We start from the raw sequence: 16,287 nt of genomic DNA, 5'->3' as shown, positions 1-16,287 counted from the left end.
CAAAGTTCTGTCTCTACCCCTTCAAGCGGTTCCTGGTGATCCCTGGGCCAGGAGGTCTGGAAACTGCCCATTCTGCCATGGACCCAGGCATCCCCAGGGATCTAGGCACCTCGGCCTGCTGTACCATGCTGTGGCTGTGCTCTCAGTGGTTTTTTTCCAACTCCCGGTTCCAGTGAAACGAACCTTTCCCACGGGAACTTCTAAGTTGTCTTAGACTGAAAAATTATATTACTCAGCCTTTCTGTGGGTTCTGCCCTTCTAAAGTTTGGCTAGAGTCATAATTAGGTGGTTTTTGGAGGTTTGGGGGGAAGAGTTTCTGGGAATTCCTGTCTTCTAGCTGCCATCATGGCTCCACCTCCCATTAATTCATTTTTTTTTTCTTTTTTAGGTTTGGTTTTGTTTTTTTTTTTGCAAGGCAATGGGATTAAGTGGCTTGCCCAAGGCCACACAGCTATGTAATTATTAAATCTATGAGTCCAGATTTGAACTCAGGTCCTCCTGACTCCAGGGACTGTGCTCTAGCCACCGTGCCACCTAGCCACCCCAAAACCTTCAGAATCTGAATGAACACAACATTCACATTTTTTTTAGGTTTTTGCAAGGTAAATGGGGTTAAGTGTCTTGCCCAAGGCCACAACGCTAGGTAATTATTAAGTGTCTGAGGTCCTATTTGAACTCCTGACTCCAGAGCCGGTGCTCTATCCATTGTACCACCTAGCCGCTCCAACCCATTAATTCTTAAAAGAAAATACTGCTAGCACTTCCAACAGCTTTATCTCCATACCCTTTCCTTGTTGTTGTTGTCTATCCTTTCTTCTCAAAGAGGACCATGACATCAGGGATGTTAGGACACAACATGTACGTGAATGAAATTTAATGAAGGAAGGCTGAGCAAAGTCACCAGCCACACTTTCTTCTCTAGAGCCATCACACTTCCCTTGAAAAGAGAATAAAGTAGTAAAGAATTCAACACATGAGTCGTATGTGACAATGTGTACTCCGATCAATGCCCATTTTCTACCAGGTTTCTCTTGGGAGCAAGTAGAAATGTCTCAAGATTAGTTGTATGGAGTCAAGACTAGCAACTGCATTGATCTGGGTTCTGAGATCTTCCATTTCTCCCTAAATTATTAGGATCAATACTCAATAATCTGTCTATTTCTCTAAAGTGTCTCAAAGTTTAGAGTTTATTGTCAACTATATATTATAAAGCTAGAAACTGGGAACAATGGCCTAACTTTGAAGTTTGTATTAAATTATTTTGTATGTTGGGTTTTCAATCTAACAATTTTTTTAATATACCTATATAGAGTTTTCTTAGCATACTAGACCATTTTCAATTCCATTATAGATGAGAAAAATGAAGCAAATAGGGTAAAGTGACTTTCCCAGTGTCACAGAGGTAGTAATTGTCTGAATCTGTTTTGATCCCTGACTCCAATCTAAGCAATATTTTTTTAATGAATCAATGACTATTGACTATTATTATCTATCCACTCCTTCAATTCTTATGATCTTGCACATCCTGGCTACTCACCTAGATTTCCTACATCTTAGTGTAACAGTCATCAACTTCCCATATATACAGATTTTTAACCATTTTATCAATTTTTCTGAAGCCTCAATTCATTTTGAAAGTTTTGGCTAGCTCAGAGAATTTTTACTCCTCCTCCTCCCTCCTTCTTCTACTATTACTTCTTTTTAAAAAAGCTTCATTTCAGATACAGCACCAGACCTGGAGTAGTCAGGAGGACCTGAGTTCAAATCCAGACTCAGACACTTAATAATTGCTATGTGACCTTGGGGAAGTCACTTAACCCCATTTCTTTAAATAAATTTTTTTAAAAGCTTCCTTTCAAAAGTAGATTATTTTTTGAAGTTTCTAATTGGGGACAGCTAGGTGATATAGTAGTTAGAGCACCAACCCTGGAGTTAGGAAGACCTGAGTTCAAATCTAACCTCAGACACTAGATAGATACTGTTTGGTCCTGGGTTAATCACTTAACTCTGACTGACTTGCCAAAAAAATAAATAAACAAAAATAAGTTTCTAAATAAGATGAGCTATTTGCTCAGTAGATTAGTTGTCACCAGATGAACAGTTTTCAAAAGAAGAACTGTAAATTATAGATGATCTTAGGAAAATAAGCCTCATATCATTAATAGTGAGAAGAATTTAATTTAGAACAACTCTGATGTTTCATGCCTTTCCAGGAAAATTGAAATGGAAATAGCCAGCATTGGAGGGGTTAGGGGCAGAGAAGTTTATTGCTCAGTATATTATGGAACCCTGAAATGATTTCAAATCAACTCTTCCAGATATCTTTTAGGATAAATGAAAAAGGGGAAGTCAGGTACCACAGTGGATAGACCTCTGGAGTCAGGAGGACCTGAGTTCAAATGTGCCCTCGAACATTTGACATGTAGTAATTATGTGACCTTAAGCAAGTCACTTAAACTCAATTGTCTTGCCAAAAAAATGGAGTTGGGTGGGGGGGAAAAACAAAAACTAAATACTCCATACTCTTTATTTTAATGGTCCTACTACCGGTCATAGAATACCAAATGAAAATCATAGATAAAAACAAAGGTACAGCATACAGCAAAATATTCATAACAGATCATTTTATGTTAAAAAATGTGTGTGTGGGGGGGGAGTCTATACCCATTGCTTGGAAAATGAATAAACAGCATCATATGAATGTCATTTAATTGTATTGTGCTGTAATATTAGGAATTTGGGGAAATAAGAGATTTGTATGAATGGATGCTGAATAACATAAGCAAAACAAAGAGAACCACATATATGATGACTACAACCCTGCAAATGAAAAGAATACTAAAAGGATATTAAATTCTGAATAAATGAAAAACGAGTGAAGGACCTAGAGGACAAATGACGGAACAAGCTTCCACTCATGGTGAACTGTCAAAGGACAGAATAGGTTATACATTATGAGAAGGATTACAATGTGGGATATTGTTGCTCAACTGTCTTTCCTGATCGTAAGGAAAGTTTCAGGCCAAACGGCTAGGATTAAAAGTATGTAACGTAAAGAGAAAAAAACATTAAAAGTATTTTTTTAATTTTTAAGAAAAGGGATAATGAAAGCAATTAAACTCAATCCATTTCACCACAATTAATTGCCTTGAAAATCTTAATCTCTACTTCTTAAAGAGGGCATAGGATCTATGAGGACAATTTTGTTGGAGTATCGAGAATTATTGTAGAAGTCCTATAGAAAACTGTCTGAGTTAAGACAGTTATCTTCAAAAAAAGGGAATGGTCTTTACTAAGAAAGCAGGCAAGTATGTTGCTTTAGTCATAAAATAATAACAGATGACTTTAATCGAGTGTTTTATTTACATCATCTCATTGGATCTTCCCGCAACACTGTGTGGTCGGTAGTATAGCTATTATTATCCCCATTTTCCATGTAAAGGTGAAGATCAATTGAGAAAATAAATCAAATTACATAATCCCATTTAAGTAAATTTTAAAATGCTACATCCTGGTAGAAATGCATCTATTAAATGGAAACACATTTTTATTGAATCAAATCTATCGAAGGCGTTACAATTAAGTATGAAAAAGTCTTGAACAAAGTGGATGTTTTTGAGGAGCCACTGAATGGATTGGAGTAATAATTCACAGGACTAGAGTTCGGGGTAGGATCCTAACTATTATCTAACTACATGGGATGGAGCTACTGAGAAGTACCAGTGCAATGATTTTTCAAGTTTCACACAATGACTATAAGGCAGATTCAAAATTTCTTTCTCTACCCAATACAACCTTTCAAGTACAGTTTTTCTTATGTTATGGTATCTTAAATTTCCCGTTAACAATAAATAATAATTCAAGATATTCAAATCAATTAGACAAAGGGTTGTCATTAAGTTGAGAAATGAACTCCACAAACACCACTGGAGATTTCTTACTTTAAAAATGGAATCCGAGCAACAGCAGGCACAATTCGAAGTGATGTTCATCACATGGTCTTTCTGCTCATTTTCAATTCTGAATTTTCCTTGACAATGGTTTCCACTTTGTCGCACATAGCCAAGAAGTGAACCAGGGGGTGACTCAACTTGAAGCTTTAAAAAAGAAAAGTTACATTGCACAATCATTACAATTACCATATGCCTTTTAGAACAGTTTTTTTAAAAAAATCATGAAACTACTAGAAAGGTAATAGGTAATAGGCAAAGTGTGCTAGGTGCATTGGGAGAATTGATAGTATTTCCACACTCTCATGTCTTGAAAGGGTCTACAGATTGCTTCACTATCCTGTTTTTCCAATTATATCTCTTTATCCAAAGACTGCTAGAAGGGATCACAAAGCATTTTATCTAATTCTGTTTCTTTATCCTCTCTTGATCTATAATTTAAATTACTACTAAAATGAGTAGAATCAATGACTTGTATTGTAAATTGTAAACAATTTTCTAGTTGTTTCCGTATATGTATTTGCCTTTCCCTAACAAAACAGATGCTGTAGACATTGAATTGTATCCTTTTCATATTATCCATACCCATCCCCAAATTTTTTTTCAGCTCAGCAACACCATGAGATAAGTATGTTATTAAATACTCGCACCCCCCACGAAAATATAGCACATAGAATTCACACTATGGAACCTAATGTGAATTCTTGTTGGAAATTTGTGACACAATCAACTACAAATTTCTCTTTTGAAAAGCCTAAAACATCCAATTTATTGAACTGTCTTGTTGGAGCAAAGAGGTTATAAACACTATTTAGGAATGTCACTTTTGTGGTTTATTTATTTTACATCATTACAATAATCCTTTTGTGATAGTAACCATAATGCCCTCCGCCCCCAAAAATAAAGACGAAGTTCAAAAGAAATGAATTGAGAGGGGAAAAAAGCAGTATACTTCAGTCTGCATTCAGATTCCATTGTCACTGTCTCTGAAATAAGTTGTGGAAGGTCATTTTTACTTATTTCAACAATTCTGCCCATGGGTCTAAAATGACACTTTCAAAAGATAGAATGAGAAACAATAATGCTAGCAAAACTATTATACCCTATCAGAATCAATAGACTATCAACGATTACCCCGCACCCCCCAAATAAAAGGTGATCAGAACCATAAATAGACATCTTGTGTCTAGGAGCACATACCACAAACTGTCACCAGGTGGGAATGGGCAAACAAACCACCCTTTCAGTTATAAGTAGGGGATTAGACAAATTCACTACAGACTACCAGCCTTTAACACTTTATTTTAACTAATTCATGATAACTAATGTCTCTCTGCTACTAGAGAACTGTATTGCATCAGAATCCACTAAATCTGGTATGGTCTAGATTCAGCAGCCTAGTAATGCCCCAGTTATCCTACCTTAGTTTTGGTTTGAGGCTATTCATCAGAGGAGAATTATGACTTGTTCTGTTATGACTAATGTTGCCTAAGTTACTAAAGATGGTCAACCAGATACTGGTGAAAATTCATCTCAGATTCAAGGTATTGATTATTACCACTTGTCGAAACTTCCAATCACACAGACCCCTGACTTCCATAGAAACAAAGAAAAGCAAGGAGAATCTATTCGCCTGAAAGATATTCATATGAAAATATCTTTTGCAATGGGATGAAAGAGAAGCCCTTGTTTGAAGATCTACCTCACTCACCTCTTGAATCATTGAGTCACAACAACAACAGCAACAACAGCAGCAACAGCTGAATTTATAAGGTCTGTGAATTTTCATTATTTCATGACCCATAGAGTCGGTAACCATCAAGGTAAAAGGTCGAGAAGATCTATACCGATTTCTTATGATGTCATCTGTGTCTTCAGTTACAAAGTAAATCATTTGTCCAGAATCATTTTTAATTTCGTATCTGTTGTTCGTTTCAAAGCCTGTCAAAACTGAAGAGGACAGATGAAAAGGACATTACTACTTAAAATTAAATTGGGTTACTTTTTATAAATATATATTTATATATATATATAAACAAAATAAATAAATACTCATGGAATAATTATAAAAATAACATATCTAATAGTATGTTTTTCGAATTCTTTATATGATTATAACATTTTCCAGACTCTTTATGTAATTATACAATCATTTCATCTGATCATTAAAATAATCCTGAGAAGTAATCATTGCATATATTATCTCCCCATATGTATATAAATATAAAATATATAGGTGTATATGCATATGTATTATATATGATATCTATATCTATCTATCTATCTATCTATCTATCTATCTATCTATCTATCTATATATCTGTGTCTGAGAGGATTTAAATTTCTTGCCCAGGAAAATTCTAATTTACCCTAGCTAGTTAGAATTAGAAGAAGAATTTGAACTCATTTTTCTGATTCTGAAACTGTTGCTTTATCTACTATGCCATTATACTTTCTCAATACACATGAAAAGAAATCATCTTTGTTTTTTATTATAGAGGTCATTAATTCAATTCAATTTTATTAAGCATCAACTATACTCTTTAAATGCTGGCCTTAGAACCAGGAAGATATGAGATCCAGGAAAACCTGAATTCATATATCACTTTTATCAAATACCAACTGTGTGACTCAAGGCACATCCAGTGGGGGGTCAAATACTGGCCTATAGGTTGCATGCTTCTGAGTGTGGCTTGAACAAGATTAAAATGTAATTGAGAATTATTTAATAAAGCAAACAAAAATATAATAAATCACAGATAATATTTCATTTTAAAACTAAGTCAATACTTGACCTATGGGGGTCTTTATGGATGGTTTGGTAGCTTCTGTTCTATTAGAGTTTGGGACTATGGTCATCCCTTTCATATTGAGACTTTCTCCATTGTGATTTTGATATATTGTGAATCAACATAAGAAAATAAAAGGGAATTATTTTGGAGTTCTGCAGAAGCTGCAGACAACATTCAATAGTCAACAGATGACACAGAAAAATATTAGAAATTCATAAATGCATAAAATATATGTATGTTATCATATAAAATTAACACATTTTAACTTTTAATACCATAAGAATACAGGCTTGCTCTCTCGTATGAAAAGAAGGCTGAAAAATTTTACTGGACTTTCCAGATGATGAAGGTACTGCAACGTGGAAGAGATAACTGTACTGCTGTAGGCAGCCTTCTAAGATTTCAAGTCATAAAAGATTCACCCATCAGCATTGTCAGAGGGAGTTTCCTTATTGAAGAGTTCTCCTATACCAGAAAGGTACTGTTCTTAGCAACTATATTAGGACTTGGGAAAAATTACAAATCCCACCACATTCCTAAACCTTCAGGTTTTTATTAAATCCTACCTAAGTAATTTTGCTGGTTTGACACTTTAAAAGAACAAAAGTTCCCACACGTTTTGTATGTATGTTATGATATTATATATTTAGTGGGTCAAAGTAATTAAGTTCTTGGCTGAATATAAGCTTGAGTTTTCAACAAATAGAACCATACAAAAAATGAGTTGTCTCATTCAGTAATGATGGCCCCACGTCACTAAAAACATTCAAAAAAATCAACCAACACAACCAGTTTAAACATTCATGTGCCAGAGATACAGAACAGATGCCTTCAGTGGGATAAAACCTGAATAAAAGGGACAGCTACGATAGGGGCTTTAGGAATTTTCTGATTTGTCTTAAGTCAATGCCCTAACAGATAATTAGAGAAAATTTGTTTATAACCCTGTTCTTCATTTCAGGGGCTGTCATTTTATCAGTAGGAAATTGATTTAACTTTTTTTCTTAGTTTTTTTTTCAAGGCAATGGGGTTGAATGTCTTGCCCAAGGCCATCCAGCTAGGTAATTATTAAGTATCTGAGGCCACATTTAAACTCAGGTACTCCTGATTCCAGTGCAGGGGTTCTATTCACTGCACCACCTAGCCACCCCGATTTAACTTTTGATCTTCTAAATGAGAGGTCATTGATTTCTTTTTTGATATTTATTTATTTTTATTGATAACTTTTTTCTAAATATTTACTTCTTTGTTTCCTACTGTGTAATAAAGCAATAAAAAAAGAAAGTGAGAGAAAGGAAGGAGAGAAGAAAGTGAGAGGGAGAGATAGAGAAAGAGAAACAGAGGGACAGAGAGACATGAAGAGACAAAGGAAAGAAGGGAGGAAGAAAGGGAGTCAGAAGGAGAAAGGGGAAAAAAGGAAGAAATGCAGGAAGGCAGGCAGAAAGGAAGGAAGGAAGGAGGAAAGAAGATAGGAAGGAAAGAAAGGAAGGAAATAAAGGTCCCTTCTTCACAATGGGGAAGTGAAGTGTATTTTTTCATCTCTTCGTTATGGTCATTTTTTTTTTTGGTCTTTATGATTATAGCATTCAATTTTGTTTTATTGCTTTTTATGTTAACTGTTGTCTTTGTGAACTCTTTTTTTAAAATTATGATTACTTATTTATTATATTGTGTTCCTAGGTCCTCCTTCCATAAATTCCTCAAAAGAGTAATATAAAAGAAAGACTGGAATTGAAGTCTGTATTAAGATTTTGGCTTGATTCAAGCAATGTATTCTAATGTAAAATATACATACTTTCCAGAAGTTCAATCTGCTGATGAACTTGTATTTTCTTGATCTGTTGCAAAGAACAATTAGGATAAAATAAATTAATTCTGCTACTACTACTACTACTAATACTACTACTACTACTACTACTACTACTACTACTACTACTAGTACAACATTATAAATGTTTAAGTATACCTAGTACTTGAAGATGATGATAATAAATTAAGGCAAATTTTCAAAATAGATACAGTTTAGAATGCATAATACAGATGATTCCATCTGAAGACATTTTAATAAAACTTTTATTTCAATTAAAACAAGCAAACAATTCCATGGATATAAGGTATAAAGATATATATATATATATATATATATATATATATATATATATACATACATTTATTAAAAATATGTTTAGTCTAAATATATCTAGAGTTCAATTTTTTTAAATCACAATCACTTAAAAATGAGTCTACAGAAAAAATGTAAATGTGAAACTTTAATTCATAGAGGGCTATCCGATGAAAGTCATATTGAATAAACATAAAATAGTCAAATTAATTCAGTCTTTTTTTCAAATTTTATTTCTTTTATTCTGAACTTAAGAAATAAAACAAGTATTTCCACAAAATAGTAGAATAGGGAAAAAAAGATGATTGCATATGAAACTGCAAATCTGTTCTCTACTACTTGCTATTCCTTTAAAATTATCATGTGATTATACTTTTCCCCATTATCATTCTTTTCCACCCTAGATATGGCTACCATTTGACATATACATATATATATATATATATATATATGTATAATATATATATATACATATATATATGTATATACAAATGTGTGTATAAGTGCAAATGTGAAATCATTCTATATATACACATATTTATTAGTTCTCTGGATGCTGATAGCACCTTCCTTCATAGGTCTTTCAGAGTTAATTTGGGTATTTTAATAATCAAAATGTCTTAGTCACACAAAGATATTCTTAAAATAATACTGTTGTCACTATATAATTTTCTCTTGGTTCTGCTCAATTCACTCTTCATTATTTCATGCAGATCTACCTGTTTTTCTAAGATCATCCAACTCATCATTTCTAATAGTCCAGCTTCATTCTGTCATAATCACATAACACAACTTGTTTAGTTATTTCTCAGTTGAGGAATATCATTAAAACTTTCAGTTTTTTGCCAACAGAAAGAGAGCTGTGATCAAGAATTTACAGTATAAAAGTTCTTTTCCTTTTCTCCCAATCAGCTTGAGAAAAAGACCTAGTACTGCTAATGCTGCAACAAAGGCATAATTCTAGATTGGTCTCCAAAATGGTTGAATGAATTCACAGTTATAGTGGCAGTGAAGTAGTGTCCTAATTTTTCCACTTACCCTCTGATATTTATTGCTTTTACTTTCTATCATTTTAGTCAGTGCGACATCTGACAAATGTTCAAAAGACTACAGTTTTGATTTCTTCACAAGGAAACTCTCTGTACAAGTCCTTTGCATCATTGATCAATGGGGGAATAACTCATATTCTTATAGTTCTGACAAAGTTTGTTTTAATACATTTGAGATATGAAACTTTTATCTGAAAAATTGTCTATCATAACAGCCCTGTTTGTGGTGGTAAAGACTTGAAAATTAAGTAAATGTCCTTAAATTGGGGAATGGCTTAACAAACTTTGATATATGTATGGCATCTAACACTATTGTGGAGGGATAGGAATGCAGGGAAGCTTGGAAGGATTTACATGAACTGACGCTGAGTGAGATGAGCAGAACAAGAACATTGTACACCCTTAAAAGCAACATGAGGGTGATGATGAGCCTTAATGGACTTGCTCATTCCATCAGTGCAACAACCAGACACAAGTCTGAGGTATGTGCAATGAAGAATGCCATTTGTATCCAGAGAAGTAATTGTGGAGTTTAACAAAGACCAAAAAGAAAAAAAACCCATTATATTATAATGCAATTTTACAATATTATACTTTATATTTCTTCCTTAAGGATATGATTTCTCTCTCATTACATTCAACTTAGATCAATGTATACCATAGAAACAATGTAAAGACTATCAGACAGCCTTTGGGGGAGGAGGAAAGCAAAATTGGGGGAAAATTGTAAAATTCAAAATAAATAAAATCTTTCTTAAAAAAATTTCCCCAATTTTCTGCTTTCCATCTGATCATTGTTATATAGTTTATTTGTAAAATAAGTCTTTTAAATTTATTTTAAAATTTTAATTAAGATGAAAAGCAGTCATTTTTACATAAAACTGCTCTGCATCTCATATAAATATAAAATGATGTTTTCATTTATCTATAAATTTATAAGGTAATATAGACCACATTCTAATTTTCTTGCAATATTTATTATAATATAAATTTATAATTTAATATAATAATAAAATATAATTTCTCTTTATGGGTCATATATCCATTTTGTTCTTACCTTGGTAAATGGTAAAATATTGGTATATGCTCAATTTCTACTAAAATGCATTTCAGTTTTCCCAAAATTTATTTTTACTAAATAATGAATTTCTATTCTAAAAAAACTTGTCTTTATACTTGTCCAATAGAAGGTTACTATATTTATTTGATGTTGTTAATTGTAAGTCTTTTTTTCAACTGATCTACCTTTCTATTTCTTAGCCAGTACTAGTTTTGATAATGACAAGTCTTATAATAACTAAAAGTTCTATTTAACTTCCTTTACTTTTTCTTTAGATCCTATGTTATTCTTGACTTTTTATTCTTCCAAATTAATTTTGTTAATTTTGTTTTTGCAAGGCAATGGAGGTTAACTGATTTGCTTAAGACTCGTATGTAATTATTAAGTGTCTGAGGCCTTGTTTGAACTCAAGCCCTATCCACTGCGCCATATAGCTGCCCTTAATTTTTTTTTCTTATTCAGTTAAATAATTTTTTGTTTCTTTAATTGGAATAGGATTCATAAATTTACATAAGGTAAAACTGCCTTTTATTATATTGACCTGGTCTGCCCATAAACAATTAATATCTCTCTGATCATTTAAGTCTGATTTTATTTCTATAAAAATGTATTTTCCCCCTAATTTTGTTTATACAGTTCCCAGATATTTTATTCTACCTAGAATAATTTTAAATGAGGTATCATTTGAGATCTTTTCTTTCGTGGCTTTGCTTTTGATATATATAGGAATGCTGATGATCTATTTATTTGTTTTACAATCTTGCTACTTGGCTAAGATTTTTATTTCAACTAACTTTTTAATTGTTTTTTTTTCAGGATTTTCCAAATATCATCCTATATCATCTGCATATGGGATATATATATATATATATATATATATATATATATATATATATATAATATCCTAGATTATCCCCATTATAAATAAAGCTTTCTGATAGTTTTAGGTAATTTTTTATCAATTTAAGGAAAAATATATTTATACCTATACTTTCAACTACTTCTTAACAGAATCGAGTGTAATAATTTATCAAAAACATTTTCTGAATCTATTATATACTCATATATTTCTTTTATTATTCATATAATCAATTATTCTAATAGTTTTCCTGTTAAACCGCCCTTCCTTCACTGGTTGTTGTTGTTTATCCTTTATTCTTAAAAAGACCACGACATCAGGGAGGTGATGCCATGACAAGAATTGGATTTTAGTGTGGGGTGCTGTGCCAAGTCACCAGTCTTAATTTCTCCTCCAGAGTCACTTGGGTCCAATGGCCAGATGTATATGAGGTCAACTAGAGATGGCCCTAGAGGTGAGGCAATCAGGGTTAAGCAACTTGCTCAAGGTCACACAGCTAATAAGTGGCTATGGTCTGAGACTGGACGGAAACTCTCATCCTCCTGACTCTAAGGCAGCGCTCTATCGACTGGGCCACCTAGTTGCCCTTTTCCTGGAATATATTAAGCTTGGTCATAATGGATAATCTTTGCAAGATATTGTTGTAATCTTTTGGCTAGTATTTTATTTAGGATTTTTGCATCCATATCCATTAATGAAGTTGTTCGTTAATTTTCTTTTTCTGCTTTCACTTCCAGTTTTAGGTATCAATATTGTATTTGTTTCATATGTGTTTGGTAGGCTCCCTTCTTTTCCTATTATTCCAAATAATTTATTTGATATTGGAATCAGTTGATCTTCAAATTTTTTATATAATTCACTTGTGAATCTGTCTGGTAATGGTGTTTTGCTCTTAGGAAGCAAATTTATTTTCTGTTCAATTTATTCTTTCTGAAATAGGTCTATTTGGATATTATATTTGCTCTTGTTAATCCAGAAGTTTATATTTTGATAAATATTCTTCCATTTCACTTAAATTGCTAAATTTATTAGTATATAATTAGGCAAAATAACTCCCTATAATATATTTAATTTCATCTTTGTTAGTGGTATATTCACCCTTTTCAATTTTAATATTAGTAATTTGTTTCTTGTCTTTTTAAAGTCAAATTAACCAATGGCTTATCTATTTTATTGACTTTTTCCATTAGACAACTCAATTTTATTAATTTGGGCTTTTACACTCAATTATATTAATCTCCCCTTTAATTTATAGGAGTTCTAATTTAGTGTTGAATTAACAATTTCTAATTTGTTCTTTTTCTAGTTTATTTTAATTGTTTGCCCAATTCCTTGATATGCTCTTTTATTGATGTATTTACTCATAAATTTCCTCCAGTTTCCACTTTTGCTATAATTCATGGATTTTAAAGTGCTGTTCCATTATTATCATTTTCTTACTGAAATTATTTTTCCTATTTGTTCTTGAACACTCTTTCTTTAACATTAGATTTAATATCCAAGCAGTTTTTAATCTATGTTTCCATCGTCTCTTTTTAAATATAATTTTTATTGCATTGTGATCTGAAAAGGATACTTTCAATATTTCTGGTTTTAGCCATGTAACTTTTATTTTCTAATATATGATTAATCCTTGTAAAGACACCATGAAAAACTGAGAAAGACATATTATTTTCTATTCCCATTCAATTCTCTTCAGATATCTATCATATCGAACATTTAAAATTCTAGTCACTTCATTGACTTGATTATTATTTTGGATCTGAAAGGGAAGATTAAAGTCTTCCACTATTATAGTACTACTATCTATCTCCATCTATAATTCATTTAACTTTTAAAAATTTAGATTTAGAGTATTTGGTACATAGAGGTTCAGGAATGATATTGTTTCTAATTAAATGAATCGGGAGTAAGCAAAGACACTTTACCTGCTGCAAATATTCTAGACCAGGTGGGCATCCAGGCAATGGCAATGGTGCTGGCATCCATGATATTTGGTTTTCTTGAAAATTATTTGGAGCTTGAGAGCCATTACGTGAAACGTACATAGGAAAGCTTGTGGGTTGAGTTAGGATTGGTGAGCCATAAGATCTGAATCCTTTATAGTTTGTACATAAGCAAATGAAATCATTGGGAGTTAAATTTTGTTTAAAATGTCCACACTATTTTACCCCATATCAATTTTATCATGTTTAAGTAAAAGCAAAGATAAGTCACATTAATCAGCACTGAGTCTATTTTTAACAAACATAAAATTAATTAAACATTTTCTAAAACAATAAAATATTTCATAAAATATTTACTAATGCATATTTTCAAATCTCAGAGCCCCTAACCATCTTAAAAGAAACAAACAAAAGCATATAGACATATATAACAATAATAGACTACCTGTATTGAAACACACACACAGACAAATACAAATGATGTATATGAAATCAGGTAGGATAATCTTCAGAGTAATATTTAGGAAATTACACATATACAACCCTAATAGATTTTTCACATTTTCTTCTTTTTATGAACATTTGGACTGTCAAGACAAAGAGAAATGAATACATTGTGGCATAGATGAAGTAACCACAGATCTCCAAAACCTTCAAGCTATCCTCACTAATGCCAAATCACATTCCTGCTGGGCTAATTATGTAGCTTCAGTGGGTTCCTACTGCTCATGGGATAATATACATTATTTTTTATCTGGGTATTTAAGGAGTTCCATAGTTGGACTCCAAACCTTTTTCCACCCTTACTTCACAATATTCCTCTTGTTAGATTTTACGTTAAGCCATAATTTTGACAGATATTCTCAGAACTCAAATGCCATCACCTGTTTCCATGTCTTTCTTTGAGTACCCTTTCATGTCTTGTCTTCCCTGTCTACTGAAATTATTGCCGTTTTTGAAGGCACAGGTGAGGTGTCACACCAATCCTGAAACATTTCTTTACCTGTTTTGCCCTCATCGACTTTTCCTTTAGCATTTCATCAGAATCTCCAAATTGCCCTTATTACACTTATTTATGATACTAGAGAAGTGTAGAGTGCATGCAAGGAAAAATTGGGAAAATAAATGAGAGTCAAGAAAATTATGAAAAGAGAATTTACAAACTGAGATAAAAGAGTCTTCAAATGAAATTCCTCCCTCTTTTTGGTCATTTCTTCCCAGAATCTTCATTTAAATGAGCCCCTACACTCCTTATCTTCATTCCTTTAGTCCTTTCTAGGCCCCACTTTTGACTCTTCAGCACTATTCTTCCTCATGTCCCTGCCTACAACCCCCTTACCCGTATTTTTTTTGTTAGTAATACTTAATGTTTTTCCTTCATTTGAAGAAGACCATGGCATCAGGGAGGTGATTTGGATTTGATCATTCGAGTGAGGGGTGCTGCCTCTCATTCTCTTCCAGACACATCTGGGTCCAGGAGATGGTGCTTGATGTGAGGCAAACAAGGTTAAGTGACTTGCCCAAAGCCACAGATTAGTGTCTTAGACTTTCAAACTACTGTAACTCCTGACTCCAATGCCAGTGATCTATCAATGATATCTGAAGAAGATTTTTTTCACCTACTCTGAATAGTTTCTTACTTGTCTTCATTGATTTTGTTTGTGTATAAGTTTTTCTTTTTCAGGTTTTGAAATGTAAAATTTACATTTGGTCTTCGATAATGACTTCTGTCTCTTTTGGTTAAGAATTCTCACCTTAAAATCTGGGACACTAATACATTGTTGGTGGAGCTGTGAACTCATCCAAGCTTTCTGGAGAGAAATTTTGGATTATGCAAAAGGGCAAAAAAAAAAATGTGCAATACCACTACTGGGTCTATACCCTGAAGAGATGATAAAAAAAAGGGTAAAATCATCACTTATACAAAAATATTTATAGCAGCCCTGTTTGTGGTGGCAAAAATTTGGAAATTAAGTGAATGTCCTTCAGTTAGGGAATGGCTTAACAAACTGTGGGTTGTGTGTTTGTGTGTATGTGTGTGTGTGTGTGTGTGTGTGTGTGTGTGTGTGTGATGGAACATTATTGTTCCATTAGAAACCAGGAGGGATGGGATTTCAGGGAAGCCTAGAAAGTTTTGCATGAACTGATGCTGAGCGAGATGAGCAGAACCAGAAATACACCGTGCACCCTAACAGTAACACGGGGATGATGATCAACCCTGATGGACTTGCTCATCCCTTCAGTGCAACAACCAGGGACAATTTTGAGCTATCTGCAATGGAGAATACTATCTGTATCCAGAGAAAGAAGTAGGGACTTTGAACAAAGACCAAAGACTATTACCATCAAATTAGAAAAAAAAAAAGCATTATATTATTATGTAATTTTACTATCTCATACTTTATTTTTCTTCCTTAAGGATATGATTTCTCTGTCATCACATTCAACTGAGATCAATGTATAACATGTAAACAATGTAAACACTAACAGAATGCCTCCTGTGGGGGGG

The 16,287-nt window shown here is 32.9% G+C and overlaps 1 protein-coding gene across 2 annotated transcripts in view; it reads right to left on the bottom strand.

Moving 5' to 3' along the window:
- Positions 1-16,287, bottom strand: part of LOC141490820 (phospholipid scramblase 4-like) — a 31,344-nt gene that overhangs the window by 10,915 nt on the left and 4,142 nt on the right. For both annotated transcript variants that reach the window (XM_074191121.1, XM_074191122.1), the window contains exons 3-6: positions 13,761-13,930; positions 8,538-8,580; positions 5,662-5,900; positions 3,942-4,097 (exon numbers count right to left, since the gene is read on the bottom strand). In XM_074191121.1, the coding sequence (XP_074047222.1) occupies positions 3,942-4,097; positions 5,662-5,900; positions 8,538-8,580; positions 13,761-13,930 (608 nt within the window). The remainder of the gene's footprint in view (positions 1-3,941; positions 4,098-5,661; positions 5,901-8,537; positions 8,581-13,760; positions 13,931-16,287) is intronic.

The sequence above is a fragment of the Macrotis lagotis genome, chromosome 6, assembly GCF_037893015.1.
Source record: "Macrotis lagotis isolate mMagLag1 chromosome 6, bilby.v1.9.chrom.fasta, whole genome shotgun sequence".
Taxonomy (NCBI): domain Eukaryota; kingdom Metazoa; phylum Chordata; class Mammalia; order Peramelemorphia; family Peramelidae; genus Macrotis; species Macrotis lagotis.
The sequence above is the reverse complement of the archived record's forward strand: the minus strand, read 5'-3'. Positions and strand labels throughout refer to the sequence as shown.